The following is a 15028-nucleotide window of genomic DNA, read 5'->3' as shown; positions in this document are numbered from 1 at the left end:
CACTGAATGTAATACATTTGGACTTTTGAGATGACATTAAGATTCCACAAGGTTACCACACAACAGTAGAAGCTTATAGGATTTGGGTAACCCTAGTTGGACAAGGATCTGGTTAACAGACAAAACAGAAGGGATGAAATAGACATTTTCAGATGAGTATGGTGCCATTAAATTCAGTACCGGCTCTCAACTATTTGCAACACACCGTTGACTTGGTGTATTATCAAAGCCTGCTAATGATACAAAGTGAGATAGGAAAGTAAAACATGAAAGGGAAGAGGCTGCATGTATACTGTACCTAGGTTACCAGCACACAAAAATATTGCACAGATGGAGTCCGAAACAAAATCTAAAATGAGGAAATTTGAAATTATCTACTTTGGTAAGAGGAACAGGAGAATACAATTTAAATAAGCAAATGATTGGCTATAGTGGACCTGGATGTACTCGTATCATAGAATCATAGACCAGTATATGAAATATTGGAAGTCAACATGCAGCTACAGGAATACTTGGTACATTACCCTTATTACGAAACATTGAGCATGAAGTTTCCTGCAGTTTAGAGCTCTGGTAGGACCACATCTTGCAGTCTTAGAATAGTTTTTGCCCCTTTATCTGAGAAAGCACATACAAATTGTGGTATACTGGAGTAATCCCCTGGGTTTGGGGTGGAAGTTGTGGTTTAGAGGGAGAAGTTTGGTGAGGAAATTAGCCAATGAGTGAAAAGACTAGGCCTGCATTCAGTAGAGTTGAGAAGAATGAAGTGATCACAGTGAAACATCCAAAATTCAAGGGACTTTGTGGAGTAGCCACTGGATGGATATTCAGACCAAAGATTCATGCAGCCACCACCAAGAGAGTCTAAACACCTACCCTTGACACTCAATGACATTTCCATCATCAATTCCTCCATTGAGGAGAAAGTTGATTGGGCTAGCCACATAATACTGTAGCCACAGTAGCAAGTCATGTGCCATGACTCACCTACTGCCCCCCGATGCCTTCCAACCATCTTCAAGGCACAAGTCCTGAGTGCAATGGGAAACCACCCACTTGTGTGGTAATGAGTGCAGCCACAACAACCACCAAAAAGCTCACTATCCAGGACAAAACACCACACTATTAGCACCTCCTCCTCCACTTCCAGCACACACAGTGCATTCTGCATCATCCACATAATGCATCACCTAGGCTACTTCAACAGCCTATACCAAACTTGCCACTCCTACCACCAGGAGACCAGGGCAACAGGCAGATAGAACCCCATCACCTACAGGATCTCCTTTCAAAGTCACACACCACACTGACTTGAAGTATACTACCATTCCTTCATCTTTGCTTGGTCCAAGTCTTGGAACTCCCTACCCAACAGCATTTTGGGAGCACCTTCACCAGAAGAACCGCAGCAGTTCAAGGCAGCTCACCCCCACCTTCTCAAGGGAATTAAATTCTGGCATCACCCGCAGTGGCCATATTTTGAAAAATATAACCAAGTTATAGAGCATTGCACCATGAATCACAACCCAAGTAAGAAAGCATTTATGACCCAAATAAAAAATTTCTTCACTCAGAATTAGGATTTCTCTCTCTCAATTTCTCTACAAAGGACTGCAGATGGCAGGGAATAACTACACCTTGAAAAACGTGTACTGCATCAGTTAGTAAAGTGCTTTGGGACAGCCAGATGTCATGAAAGGCATGTAGAAATGCAAGTGTCAAGAAGGATTTAACAAACATGTGAACACAATTTGGCCCTTTGAGCCTGCTCCATCGTTCATCAAGACCATGACTAATCTTCTACCTCAAATGCCATTCACCCATGCTCTCTCCATATCCTCTAATTTCAGCAATCTGTTTTGAATATACTAAGCGACTACAGAGGTCTGAAGTAGAAAATTTCTGTGTGAAAATTCATTTTAGTCCTAAATTACCTCCTTTATTCTGAGACTCTGACCCCTTGCTCTGGATGCAACCAGGGGAAACATCTTTCCTGCATCTAGCCTGTTGATCCCTGAAAACAAGGCAAGTTTCATTGCCCTGAACCTCTAAAGAACACAGGCCTGGTCTACTCATCTCTCCAATGGCAAAGCTCTCATCCCTGGAACCAGTCCAATAAATCATCACCGTACTCCCTCTGTGGCATGTACAAGGAGACCTAAACTGTATACAACAATCCAGGTGCACTCTCACGTCAAGACACTATATCATAATGATATCTTCCGTAAGATATCTTTAATCCTGTTCTCAAATCCTCTTATAATAAAAGCCAACATACCATTTGCCTTCTTAATCACTTGCTCATGTTACCTTTCAGTGATGCACACAAGGACACCCAGATCCCTTTGAATATCAACATTACTTAACCTTTATTTAAAAATATAAATGTCTTCCTATTTTGTGCAGAGGACAAGTTCACATTTTTCCCCACCATTAGGATGCATGGCCATTCTGGCTTTGCAACAGCAGCACAGGTAATATTACATCGTTGTTTCTGGATGTTGGCTGCAGGTCAAATTGCTGGTGTTCCTGGATCAATAGGGTCAAGGATATTGGTGGATTTAGAGTTCTGGATATTTGAAACAATTGTTCAAGATCCAATTGGACATCTTGCATGATATCAATTAGAAATGTTTTCCCCATCTATTTTGGGAATATTGCTTTCCTCTGATAATTTTTGCTCTCAGTAAATGAAGGGACCTCAGCAATCATCAAGATCAGATGACGATGGGGTGGCACAATGACCTTGCTTTGTTTCTGACCTCTGACACTGTGTGGAGTTTACACATTCTCCCTGTAACCATGTGGGTTTCCTCTGGTTTCTTCCCCCATTCCAAAGACATGCTGGTTGATAAGTTAATCATCTAATGTAAAGTATCCCAAGTGCAAGTTACTGGTGGGAGAATCAGGTGGATGTTTACGGGCACGCAAGGTCACAGGAAACATGAACACAAGAAAATAGGAACTGGAGCAGGTCCCTCAAGCTTGCAGCACCATTGAAAAGGTGCAAGGCTGATCTACACTGGCCACAACTCCTCTTCTGTGCCAGTTCCCCATCACCCTCAATCTCCTGATCTTTCAAATATCTATCTCCACCTTAAAAATATCTAATGATCTAACCTCAACCACTCTAGGAGGCAGAGAATTCCAGATTCGCTACCACCCCACCCCCCCCCCCCCCCCCCCCCCCCCCCCCCCCGAGAGAGGAAGTTTCTATGAACCTCAGTTACAGAAGACTGTCCCCTTATTTCACATTCTTCTAAACTCCAAGGAATGCAAACCTAAACTGTCTAGCCTCTCGATAGCTCAATCCATTCATCCCGGGAACTAGCCTGGTGAATCTTCTTTGGACTGCCTCCAATGCTACATTTTTTCCAGATACGATGACCTAAATTGTGCACAGTATTCTGGGTGTGGCCTCATCAGCACCTTGTACAACTAACAAAATCCCCCTACTCTTAAACTCTAACCACTTTGCAATAAAGGCCAACATGCTGCTTACCTTCTAAACTACTTGGACCTGCCTGCTAACTTTTTGTGATTCACACCTAGATCTGTCAGAACTTAACTTAGATAGATAGATAATCTTTATTAGTCACATGTAGATCAAAACACACAGTGAAATACATCTTTCATGTAGTGTTCTGGGAGCAGCCCACAAGTGTCACCACACTTCCGGCACCAACATAGTATGCCCACAACTTCCTAACCTGTACATCTTTGGAATGTGGGAGGAAACTGGAGCACCCGGAGGAAACGCACACAGACACAGGGAGAACGTACAAACTCCTTACAGACAGCAGCAGGAATTAAACCCGGGTCACTGGAGCTGTAATAACGTTACGTTAACCACTACACTACTGTGCCTGCCCCTTATTTCCATTATCAACTTATTTCCATTCTCTCCCCATTTAACAATCCCATCGATTTCTCTTACCAAAGTGACCATAAGACATAGGAGCAGAATTAGGCCATTCAGCCCAGAGTCTGCTCCACCATTTGATCATGGCCGATTTATTATTCCCTCTCAACCCAACCCCATTCTCCTGTTTGACCTCACACTTATCCACATTAAACTCCAGTTGCCAGGTTTTCACCCAATGACTGACTACATCCCATTGCAGAATCACAAAACCATCATCACAACATACCCTTTCACCTATTTTCATATTATCAGCAAACTTGGAAACCTTGTATTTTGTCCCCTCTGCCAGGCCATTAATGTGAATAGTAAGCAATTGAGAGCCAAGAACCGATCCCTGGGGTACTCCACTAGTTACAACCTCCCAGCCTGAAAACAACCCATTTATTCCAATTGTATTTTCTAAGTGACAGCTTGTTTTCAATCTATGGTAACACACTTGCTCCAATACCTTGGGTTGTTAATTTATATACCAGCCTCTTAAGGCACCTTTTGGAAATTTAAATACACTACATCTACAGGTTTCGCTCTCTCAATTCTCCCCGTCACATCCTTAAAGAATTTGAGCACATTTGTCAAACGTTACTTTTCATAAAACCGTGTCAATTAGGTTTGATTACATTCAGCTTTCCTAAATGACTATTTCCCCTCTGATTATTGACAGGTAATTTGCCAACAATAGGTGGTAAACTACCTGGACTATAGTTCCCCACCTTTGTCTCCATCCCTTTTAGATTAAGGGAATCACATTGGAAAACAGCCAATCTTCTGGATTCCTGCTGAGTGTTATGGACCAGTTGTTTGAATCTCTGCCACTGTTCATCTACTAACTTGACTCTTAGCTTATTTTCCCAGTCCAATCTGGGCAACTCCATCTCCATACCATAATTGCCCTGGAAATAAATGGGGTTGATGACATTGCTCGAGAGTTGGCATCAAAGGAAGTCATTTGGCCCACTGAGTACAAGCCATAAGAAGATATGCAATGCTACGATGGTCCCAGCACTGTGTGTGGGGGGTGGGGAGGGGGAGTGGGGTTGGTGTCACTAGATATGGCCTCCCCATTGCTCAAATTTGAGGATTTTTACCAAAACCTTGCAGGGTCACCGTTGAGCAAGAGTTGCAGTACCTGTTACAACATTAAACTGATATGTTTAGCCAAGACAAGATTGTCAGCTGAGTAGATCATAACTCCAGCAGGGATTGGTTGGGTCAAGTGAGATGTTTCTGTAATTAAAAACAAAATACTCAGCTGTTCAGGCAATGTCTGGGGAAAGAGAACAGATAACACTTTGGGCTGAAGACCCTGTGTCAGAACTAGGAAGGAGAGAAATTCAGCTATTTAGTCTTTCAAGTGTGATGAAGTGTCTTCTACCTGAAATATTAAACCTTTCCACATTCTCAACATCTGCAGTTTGAATTTTATATTTCCAATGGTGGATTTAAGTTTTTGGCCCGTGAAAAGTTAACTGGCATTTACAATCAATATCCAGAGAGACAAGTGTGCCCTACCACAAGTGAGGTGTCACAAGGCTCAACACAAAACTCTGATGCAAACACTGCAATCAACTGGAGTGTTGCGAACAAGCGTGGCAGCACAGTACAAAGCAGCTTACTACAACTCAAAGGTCTCCAATTCAATTTCACGGGCCCACTCAATTCATTTCATGTTTCACAAAGATTCCCAATGCAGTTGTACCTGCACGTTCAGTCCCTGATGGAGAGATTTATAATCTGTAGGGCAGTTGGGGATTATGCAGAAATAGCCAGGAAAGTCACACTGAGGTCAAAATTGGATCAGCCATGACAATGGCAGAGCAGACATGAAAGGCTGTTTGTTTACTCTTCTTGTACCCTCGGCATAGCAGCAGACAAGGACAGGAGCTGGGTGTGGAAATCCCCAAGAAATCCTGGTGACAGAAATAGCCCCACTCCAGATGGAGTTACTGATATGCTTGGATGAACTTCCACCACACGATACTGGAACAAAGTTATTTTTAATCAGTCTAGGAACAAAATGTTGTTGATGATATACAGCATTTCTGAGGGAGAAAAATAAGCACTTGACTGGCAGGTACTGACCTCCATAGTTTCAAAACAGCCAAACTGGGGATGTAGAGAAATCTTAACGAGCTCCACCACAAAGCCCCAAGATAACCAAAGATACAGGTTACTTTTGTGCTCATACCAGGAAACTAACACCTTCAAGTTTTCTTCCCATTTCCTCCCCAGGGCAAGGTGGTTGCTTCTTCATTGGGTAAAGTCCCAGGTACAATTATCCTCTGGCCTGGCAGCATTTCAAAGAACTGTGCCTTGGGCAATACTTATCCTACCAAAAAAAAGTTGTCATGAATGTTTTTAATTCATGTAAAAACTTAACTGAGCATTAAAATAGGAGGCAAGTGACTGCCTAATCCCCTCAGTACTCAATACTGAATTCGTGCAGAGCAAGGGGACAAAATTCCCAGTTGATTTTCTCTTCCATAGGAATCAATCCATATGGATCAGAGACCCAAACCTAGGTTCTTCATGCTCAGCAATTCAGTGGCAGGACTCCCTCGTTGCTGGGCAAGCTAAAGAATTTGAATCACCACCAAAGGTTAAATGATCCACCCCAAATTCATAAACAAAGATTCATTGTCTACTGTGCTTTGGAAATGCATGCAACAAGAGGCAACACTGCACAGTCACAGCACAGAAACTGGCCCCTCAGCCCAACTGGTCCACACCGACCAAGATGCCCATCTAAAATTGTCCTATTTGCCCATGCTTGGCCCATATCCCTCTAAACCTTTCCTGTCCATGTACCTTTTAAATCTTGTTAATGTACCTGCCTCAAACACTATCCCTGGCAGCTCATTCCATATACTGACCGCCATCTAGGTGCAAAAGTTGCCCCTCAGGTTACTATTAAGTCTTTCCCGTTAAACCTAGGTCCTCGAGGTCTTGATTCCCCAACCCTAGGAAACAGTGTGCACACTGACCTTATTTACACGACGATCACTCCTCATTCTCCTATGCTCCAATGACTAAAGTCCCAACCTGCTCAACGTCTCTGCATAACACAGTCTGTCAAGTTCTGACAACATCCTTGTAAGTCTCCTCTGCATCCTTTCCAGCCCAGGATCACTTGAAACAGCTGCTATTAGTATTTGCATTCATTTTCCCTTCCCTATAGCAGGGTGACTAAAACCAGACAATATTCCAAACACAGCCTCACCAACATCTTGTACAACTGCAACAAAAAAAAAATCCCAACTCCTATACTCAACATCCTGACTGATGAATGCCAGCCATGCCAAAATCCTTCTTCACCACCATCTATCTGCAACACCACTATCAGGGAGCCATGTACTTGTACTCCTAGGTCCCACTGTTCTACAACACTCTCCAGAGCCCTGCTGTTCCTTGTGAAAGTCCTATCCTCATCTGTCTTCCCAAACTGCAACACCTTGCACTTATGTGAATTAAGTGTCAAACCACACCCAGCACAAGCTGCCCCCAGAACATTGGTTTGCTGTTCTTGGCTCAGCAAGATGAACAGATATTTGTAGGCAGTTGTTTCAAGAGAAACTGGGCACCGCCTGTTGAGTGCTGGGCGTGGCAGAGTGTCTTACTTGCTGATCTGTCAGTTCACAATAAATGCTAAACTTTTCAACATCGCTGGGAGGTGTATGGCAAGCGAACACACCCCTTCCATTGACTGTCTACACTTCCCACCGCCTCAGGAAAAGCAGCTAACATGATTAAGCACCCCTCCCACTCAAATCATCCTCTTCTCCCCACTCCCATCAGAAGATACAAAAGCTTAAGAACACATACCACCCAGCTCAAGGACAACTTCCATCCATTGTTATCAAACTCTTGAACAGACCTCTCATATGATAAAGATGAACTATTGATCTCAGCTACCACATCATGGCCCATGCACCTTATTTGTCTACCTGCACTTTCTCTGCACCTGTAACACTACATTCTGCATTGTTATTTTTCCCCTTTTGTACTCCCTCGAAGTACTTGTGTAGAATGATCTGTCTGGATGGCATGCAGACTAAAGCTTTTCACTGCATCTCGGTACACATGACAATAATAAATCAATTACAGGGAGTTCAAGAGTGTGTGCGTGAGTACACACACGGGTAAAACTTGGCTCCCAGGTGGTCAACCATCACATGAAGGAAAGTGAAACCACAAATTCCAAGTTTATATTAGGATCAAGGTAATTTGGTGGTGGGTGTTTTGGGGGAGAGAACAGCTATTTATGTTGATCAGTTAAGAGCATTTGAGGCCTTTTTTAATATCCACATCCTTCCTGTGCATCTGATTTCAGACATAAATCCACTGCCAAGACTGCAGCTGGGAGAAGCTGGCATTCACCACAGATCCTTTCAGCTGCCTGCACGACATTAACAAGCAAACCTGACTTGTCAAGACTGGATTAAATATTGAAATGACTTGTTTCCTCATCAACCTCAAGTTATTTAATAAGTATCAGACACAGCAATCAAAGCACCTTCCCATTTCTGGCTGGGACGATCTGGTTCAGGGTGGAAGTATTGCATCAAAATCAGAACTATTGCATCAGTGGGACAATATCACAGCTTTTTGTACAACACCTTAAACAGAACAAAATATCCTAATATAATCAGAAACCAAGAATGCAAAAGAGGACCCAAAAGCTTTGCTTAAAGAGCAATTTTATGGAGTGCCTTAAAAGAAAGTGGAGGGGTTTAGGGAAAGAATTTCAGAGCTCATAGCCTTAGCAATTAAAGGCACACGAATTTTTTTTTTGAAGCGGTAGGGGCTGACGAAAACTAAAGGGGGATGGATGGGCGGAGAGGGAGGAACCCACAGGACAGAACTGAAGGATCAGAGAGCTCTAGAGGATTCAAGATTGATGGGATAAGGAGGCAATGGTCATAGAGGTAGGGAGAAATGGAAAGAGGATTGAAAATAATGTCTAGTCTCATGGACAAGATGGAAGTAGGGCTTCTCCTGATTTAGTCCCACAGGAACTTGTAAATCTTTACAGAGTGGCGGGGAAAGGAAAGGGATACAGATACTGCATCCCTTTAGGCAAGATTTTTGTAATAGAAAGCATTGCAAATGATGCAACCTTCCAAGAACTAATGGAATCCATAAGCTTCAAAGATTCCAATTCAGAATCTGTTTACCTGCGATAAACAAATGGATTGGACACAACTGATTTATTTCATCTTTAGGACAGCTCCCAAAAAGTCCTCCATTAACACAAATGGTCAATGACAATGATAACTTCATGTAGTGCAAGGTACCTGGCAGAAGTGACCCAAGCTCTGCACTCGATGTTTCTATATGGCAAACAAAGGGGAGAAATAACTGAATGAGGCTTGTACTCCTGTGTATACTCTGACTAGTACAAACACCAGCCAAATAGGCTCCATGACTGCAGTTCCACAAGCCTGCCGAGTACAGAATCTACTCAGTAATCTGGCCACACTTTCTCACAGCAGGTCCAACTGGTTACAGTTGGAAACAGCTCTCGTAATGTCTAAAGCAAGCTAGGGCTGGTCAAATACTCTTGTTACTGTCAGGAGCAGAGGAAGTCCCATTGTCTTATCAGATCTACGAGCAACCAAAAGAATTCACCATCTTGCTTCAGTATGCATTCTAACCCCTTTACAAAAAGTCTGAACAAACTGTTAATCTGTTCTAAGTAATTATTTGTATTTATGTAGTACAAGATTTGCAACACCATCCAAGGTGTTTTACAGGAGCATTCAAATAATGACACTATACCACACAAGGAGATATTACAGCAGGTGACCAAATAGAGGCTCAAATTGCTGTTTTAAGGAGCACCTTAAATGATAGTGACCATGGAGAGATTTAGATCGGGAATTCCAGAGTTCAAAGCCGAAGCAGCTGAAGTCACAGCTGCCAGTGGTACAAATGAACTGGGGAACCTCAAGGGGCCAGCACTAGAGAAGAGTCAGAACTTCTGCCATTTGGCCCACTGTATCCATGTGGGTCAAAAAACTACTCAGCCTAATCCAGTCTTCCAGCATTATAGTCACAGCTCATTAGGTCACTGTACTTCAAATACATGTCCAGGTACTTTTTAAGATATAAAAGAAGGTTTCTACCATCGCTGTCCTTCCAGGCATCAACTTCCGGATCCCTACCTGCTTCTGGGTGAAAAGATTTACACAATCTCCCCTGAAATTTAAAGCAAACGGTCGAGGATTAACTCATCCTGGACTCTGACTCCTCCACTATGGAGTGCAATGAATTCAAGATGAGCAGGATTGGATGAGGCTACAGATAGCCTGGACAATGTCAGGGGAGAGTTTAGGACACAAGGAAAGATGTTTTTTTAAAAATATAATTGAACATGATGCAATACTGCCCAGCAGCCATATCTGCAGTGTCACATGGTCTTCAGTAGGCATGATACTGTCCTACTGTTGTCAGTCTCTACTCGTGACTAGCACAGCTGCTGTGGGAAGTTCGACTGGAATTCAATGCTTGTCACATTCCTTTGTGAAGTCCAGTTTGGAAATAACATGATTATTTATAGCACCTTTAACCTCATAACATCCCATGGCAGAGACAGAATGAATAAACAGGCAGCAAGAAGAAAGCAAAATGATTGAGGTGAATTTCCATGAAAGGATAGAGATTCCAAGAGTTTAAGGAGAGAAAAAGCTCTGATCCTAAGACAGAAGACTGGCATTGGTAGAAAGAGTAAAACAGAAGATTCCTGAAGTTAGAGAGTGATTGTTGGTAAAGAGTGAGGAAGGGCTTGAACATCCTGAACTGGTGTTGGATAGGGAGAAACAGGTAGTCTGGCAAGGACAAGGGCGATGGGGAGAAATGCAGGTTTCCTCCAGACAGCCAAAGACTGCACCAGCACATCCAATTTCATCACTGGCCTCAACTCTAACACCAAACTCATGGACGACCAATCCAGACTTCATGTACGCTTTGGAAATATCAATTTACAATGGCAAGCCCAAGGCACTGGTAAATGACCATCACACTTTGCAAAATATTCCACATTATAGTTCTTAGGGCTAAAGGGATCAAGGGATATGGGGAGAAAACAGCAACGGGGGTACTGAATGAGTGATCGATTATGATCACATCAACTGGCAGAGCAGGACCAAATGGACCACTACTTTCTACATTTCTATCTACTGACAGGATAGGCAAAACATTACATCCTTTCTCACAAAAACATCCCCAGTACTAAGAAACATACTAGGACTCTGATCACACAATCACCATAGGTGGAAGTGACAACTCCACATATCTGTCACTAGACTCCCAAAGCAATCAATCTACTCAGAGCTCCATCACATCAAGAGGTTTTCAGGAGGACAGAGAAAGTGTTTCAGGGACATCCGTAAAGTTCCCTTGAAAAAGTTAACATCCTCCACGACTCATGGGAATCTGGTCAAGATTGATCGCAGTAGTAGGGAAACATCCAGAAAAGATCCAATATCTCCAATAGGAGCATATGGCGGATGCAGCAAGCAACTTTCGAAAGATCATCCATCCAATCAAACTCCATTTATGGCAGACTCTGCAGATGCTCATGGAATTCATCCTCACCTCAAAACCCACTGAACTGAGTCTGCTTAAGGGAAGCAGCACAGGGGCAAAGCTTTTAAGCAATTTTAAACTGCATAGCAAGAGCAGAGAAGTTAAACCTCAAGGTGAATGGTCAGAGGGTTTTGGTGCGAGTGAGAATGGGGAGGATTGCATCAGAAAATTCAGGGTCTTGATAGTGAAACTGGAATGCTTGTCGAGATGAAATTATGCCAAAACCCAATAAGAAAAAGTGGTCTGATCGGTTTAATGGACACATCAGCTCAGTTCTCTACCATCTCCTCCTACTTCCTAACCCCTTCTTATGGAAAAGCAAATGACCTCCATTTGGCAGCGATCCAGTATAGCCCTGAAACTAGCAGCTCAATATATCACAGGCATAGACCTGCACTCTGCAACAACATGTTTCAGTATGCCTTTAAATATCATGAGTAGATTACTGCAGACAGGAGCCCAAGAGGTGAAGTAATACAATCCAATTTACACTGGAGTCGACTTGAAACATACTTACCAACATTACCATGCCTGACTGTGCAAAAGACAAGATCCAAGTTCAAATATGATCAGGGAATTGGGTTAAAGTTACACCACAATGAGAATTTAATCAACATCACCCATTCAAACAGCAATCCAAAACTGTCACACTAATGTGTAATAAACTGGTAAATCTTTAAAGTAATACCTAGAAACCTCCCTCAATGCCAAAGAGTAGCATCCTCTAAGATAGAGGACCCAAAAGCAATACTACATATTGATTTCAAAACTCCCTCCTGCACCCCATTCTTAACATTAATATACTAAGACAGTTCCACTGCATTGGGACAAATAATGGATAACTGGCACATCTGCCAGAAGGCCATTTATTCCGATCTGCATCACCAGTGTGCATCAGCAACCTATATAATCCAAAAAGCCATCTCAGATGACTCAACCCTAGGCTCACAAAATGCTCACTGAACAATCAGCTAGCTTGCAAACTCAGCCCACTCCGACCGTATGACAACTGGTCCAGCAAAGCTGTTCAACACAAAAACTCATTTTGTTTGCAAACCACACCATAGCCTCAACACTCACGTCTCTACAATAGCACTCTGAACTCTATTCTAGAGTATTGATCATCCATTTCAACCCCTCTGCTACAGACCACTCACTTTCTCAAACCTCAGCTATGGAATTGAAAGTGGCTGGATCTTCCACCCAGGTTAAGCTATTCTGTCAATCATGGCCTTGCAGATGCTGCAAGCCCTTTAGCAATCATTTTTAATCAAGCCCTTTCCTTTAAACTGAGTGTCACTCACCACCCGATGGAAGCTTCCTTCAACTGGTAGCAAATCAATACAGTATTATGGTGCAACAAGCTAGGATCTGTCAACTTTTCTAGAATCCAGCATACACTAAGTGGAATGGATGGGAGCACGTGCAGATCAACTCTGTTTATAAAGAGATGGAAGTTTTATTTTGAGCAGTAGTTCTTCTTTGTGGATAGCTCGGTTTGGTTTATTTCAAAAAAGGCCCACAACTCAGCAGTGGGGACGCACAGAAGCGTTGAAATACCTCCTTGGTTAAGTCGCTGCTCATTGGCAATCCGACAGCCCCCAAGGTCTCCTCCACCTGCTCGGATGAGCCATTGCCCCTGCCGCTGTTCTCCGCCACCGCCGCCTCGTTCACTCCGCTCGGATTGTCCAAGGGCAAACTAGGCTGCGAGGCGGCAACCGAGCTGTCGGTCTCCCGGCCGCCGCCACTGTGCACCAGCCAGGCATTGAGCTCGGTGCTGGGAACCAACAGGCGGTCCAGTCCCCTCACGTCGTTGAGCAGCCTCCGCGCCGTGAAGTAGTAGTCCAGGTCCACGCTCTTGGGGTGAAGGTCGTAGCCGCCCAGCGTGTTCCTCCAGTTGTGGAACTGGGTCTGGGTGTAAGCCGAGCTCTGGCCCAGGATGATCTCCCGCAGCGGAGGCAGCTGAGCGTTCAGGTAGGAGTCGACGTCCACCCGGACCCCCATCAGGCTCAGCAGGATGGTGAACTGGATGAGCCCCTCGGTGAAATACTTCTTCAGGGGGAGCATCTTCCCACCCGAAACCAGTCGGATTGCCGCGGCTTAAAGCGGAGGGCGGGCTCCAGTCGCCCAGAGGCGCCGCTCCCTCCTCAAAGGCACAAAGGAACTGGAGTCAGGCAGCCGCTCCCTGTCTGTTTCCTTCTCTCTCTCAGCCCGCTCCTCGCTGCTGCTGGAAGCCGAGCCCGGACACGTCTATCCCGGGCGGCCGTCACTGGGACCCCCAGGCTCGGCCTGTCGCTAGGCCCGAGGCAGGAGGGAGCCTGGTTTATGACTCCGCCGGACCTGTGCGGACGCCGCCGTCTCCCCCCCCCCCGCGGTTGCTGTGAGCCGGGCCGCCCGCTCCCCGCAAACACCAACGTGTTCGGCCCTGCGACTAAATAAAGAACCAGGAAGCGGCTCCTCCTCACCAGAGCCGCCGCCACTTCCTCATCCTGCCCTCCGCCGCCGGACCGCCTGACTGACGCATCGCCCGACCAATGACCACCAGCCACGTCAAATCAGTCGGCGCCGCCCCACTCCGACCCACCAATCCGCCGCCGGCAGAAAAAAAAAGGCGGGGCCTGTTGCTATGCGGCAAGCCGGCCTAGGCCCAGGCGTTGACTGGTAGTAACCGGGCGGCTTTTCTCCAGCGTGCTTGTTATTTATATATTTCGGGAGGGGGCATGTGAAGGTTCCCCACGGCCAGTGCGTGGACTCCGTGGATGTTCTGTGAGCCTGCCCCGGTGCACAACAGGTCGGCGCCGACGTCCCGTCCGCCGCCCCCTCCCCCCAGCCGCCGACGCCGCCGCCGCCACCATGACTTGCACTTCTGCGGCGCATGCGCCGTCTGGAGGATCTGCGCCACGTGACTTTGTGTTCCCGGAAGAGGCGCCATCTTTGAAAGGGGCAGACAGACTTTGCCCCCTTCATTGGAAATCTAGGGTATTGGTTTATTATTGTCACTTGTACCGAGGTGCAATAAAAAACTTGTCTTGCGTACTGATCGTACAGGTCAATTCATTACACAGTGAAGTTACATTGAGTCAGTACAGAGTGCATTGATGTAGTGCAGGTAAAAACAATAACAGTAGAGTAAAGTGTCACAGCTACAGAGAAAGTGCAGTGCAATAAGGTGCAAGGTCACAACAAGGTAGATCGTGAGGTCAGAGTCCATCTCATTGTATAAGGGAACCGTTCAATAGTCTTATCACAGTGGGGTAGAAGCTGTCCTTGAGCCTGGTGGTACGTGCCCTGGTGGTATCTTCTGCCTGATGGAAGAGGAGCGATGACCTGGGTGGGTGGGGTCTTTGATTATGCCGGCTGCTACACCAAGACAGTGAGAGGTAAAGACAGAGTCCGAGGAGGGGAGGCTGGTTTCCGTGATTTGCTGGGCTGTGTCCACAACTCTCTGCAGTTTCTTGCAGTCCTGGGCAGAGCAGTTGCCGTACCAAGCCATGATACATCCAGATAGGATGCTTTCTA

General features: G+C 45.0%; 1 protein-coding gene across 4 annotated transcripts in view; it reads right to left on the bottom strand.

Annotated features, from left to right (window-relative positions):
• Positions 1 to 14508, bottom strand: part of LOC127583147 (endoplasmic reticulum membrane sensor NFE2L1-like) — a 36184-nt gene extending 21676 nt beyond the window's left edge. For 2 of the 4 annotated variants that reach the window (XM_052038943.1, XM_052038945.1), the window contains exon 1: positions 13070 to 14502. In XM_052038943.1, coding sequence (XP_051894903.1) covers positions 13070 to 13576 — 507 coding nt within the window. In that variant the 5' untranslated portion in view covers positions 13577 to 14502. Of the gene's footprint in view, positions 1 to 13069 lie in introns of all 4 variants that reach the window. The other 2 variants (XM_052038946.1, XM_052038944.1) reach the window with 2 other exon arrangements.
• Between the last annotated feature and the right edge of the window lie 520 nt (positions 14509 to 15028).

The sequence above is a fragment of the Pristis pectinata genome, chromosome 25, assembly GCF_009764475.1.
Source record: "Pristis pectinata isolate sPriPec2 chromosome 25, sPriPec2.1.pri, whole genome shotgun sequence".
NCBI classification, from domain to species: Eukaryota; Metazoa; Chordata; class Chondrichthyes; order Rhinopristiformes; family Pristidae; genus Pristis; species Pristis pectinata.
This window is presented reverse-complemented; position numbering and strand designations above follow the sequence as displayed.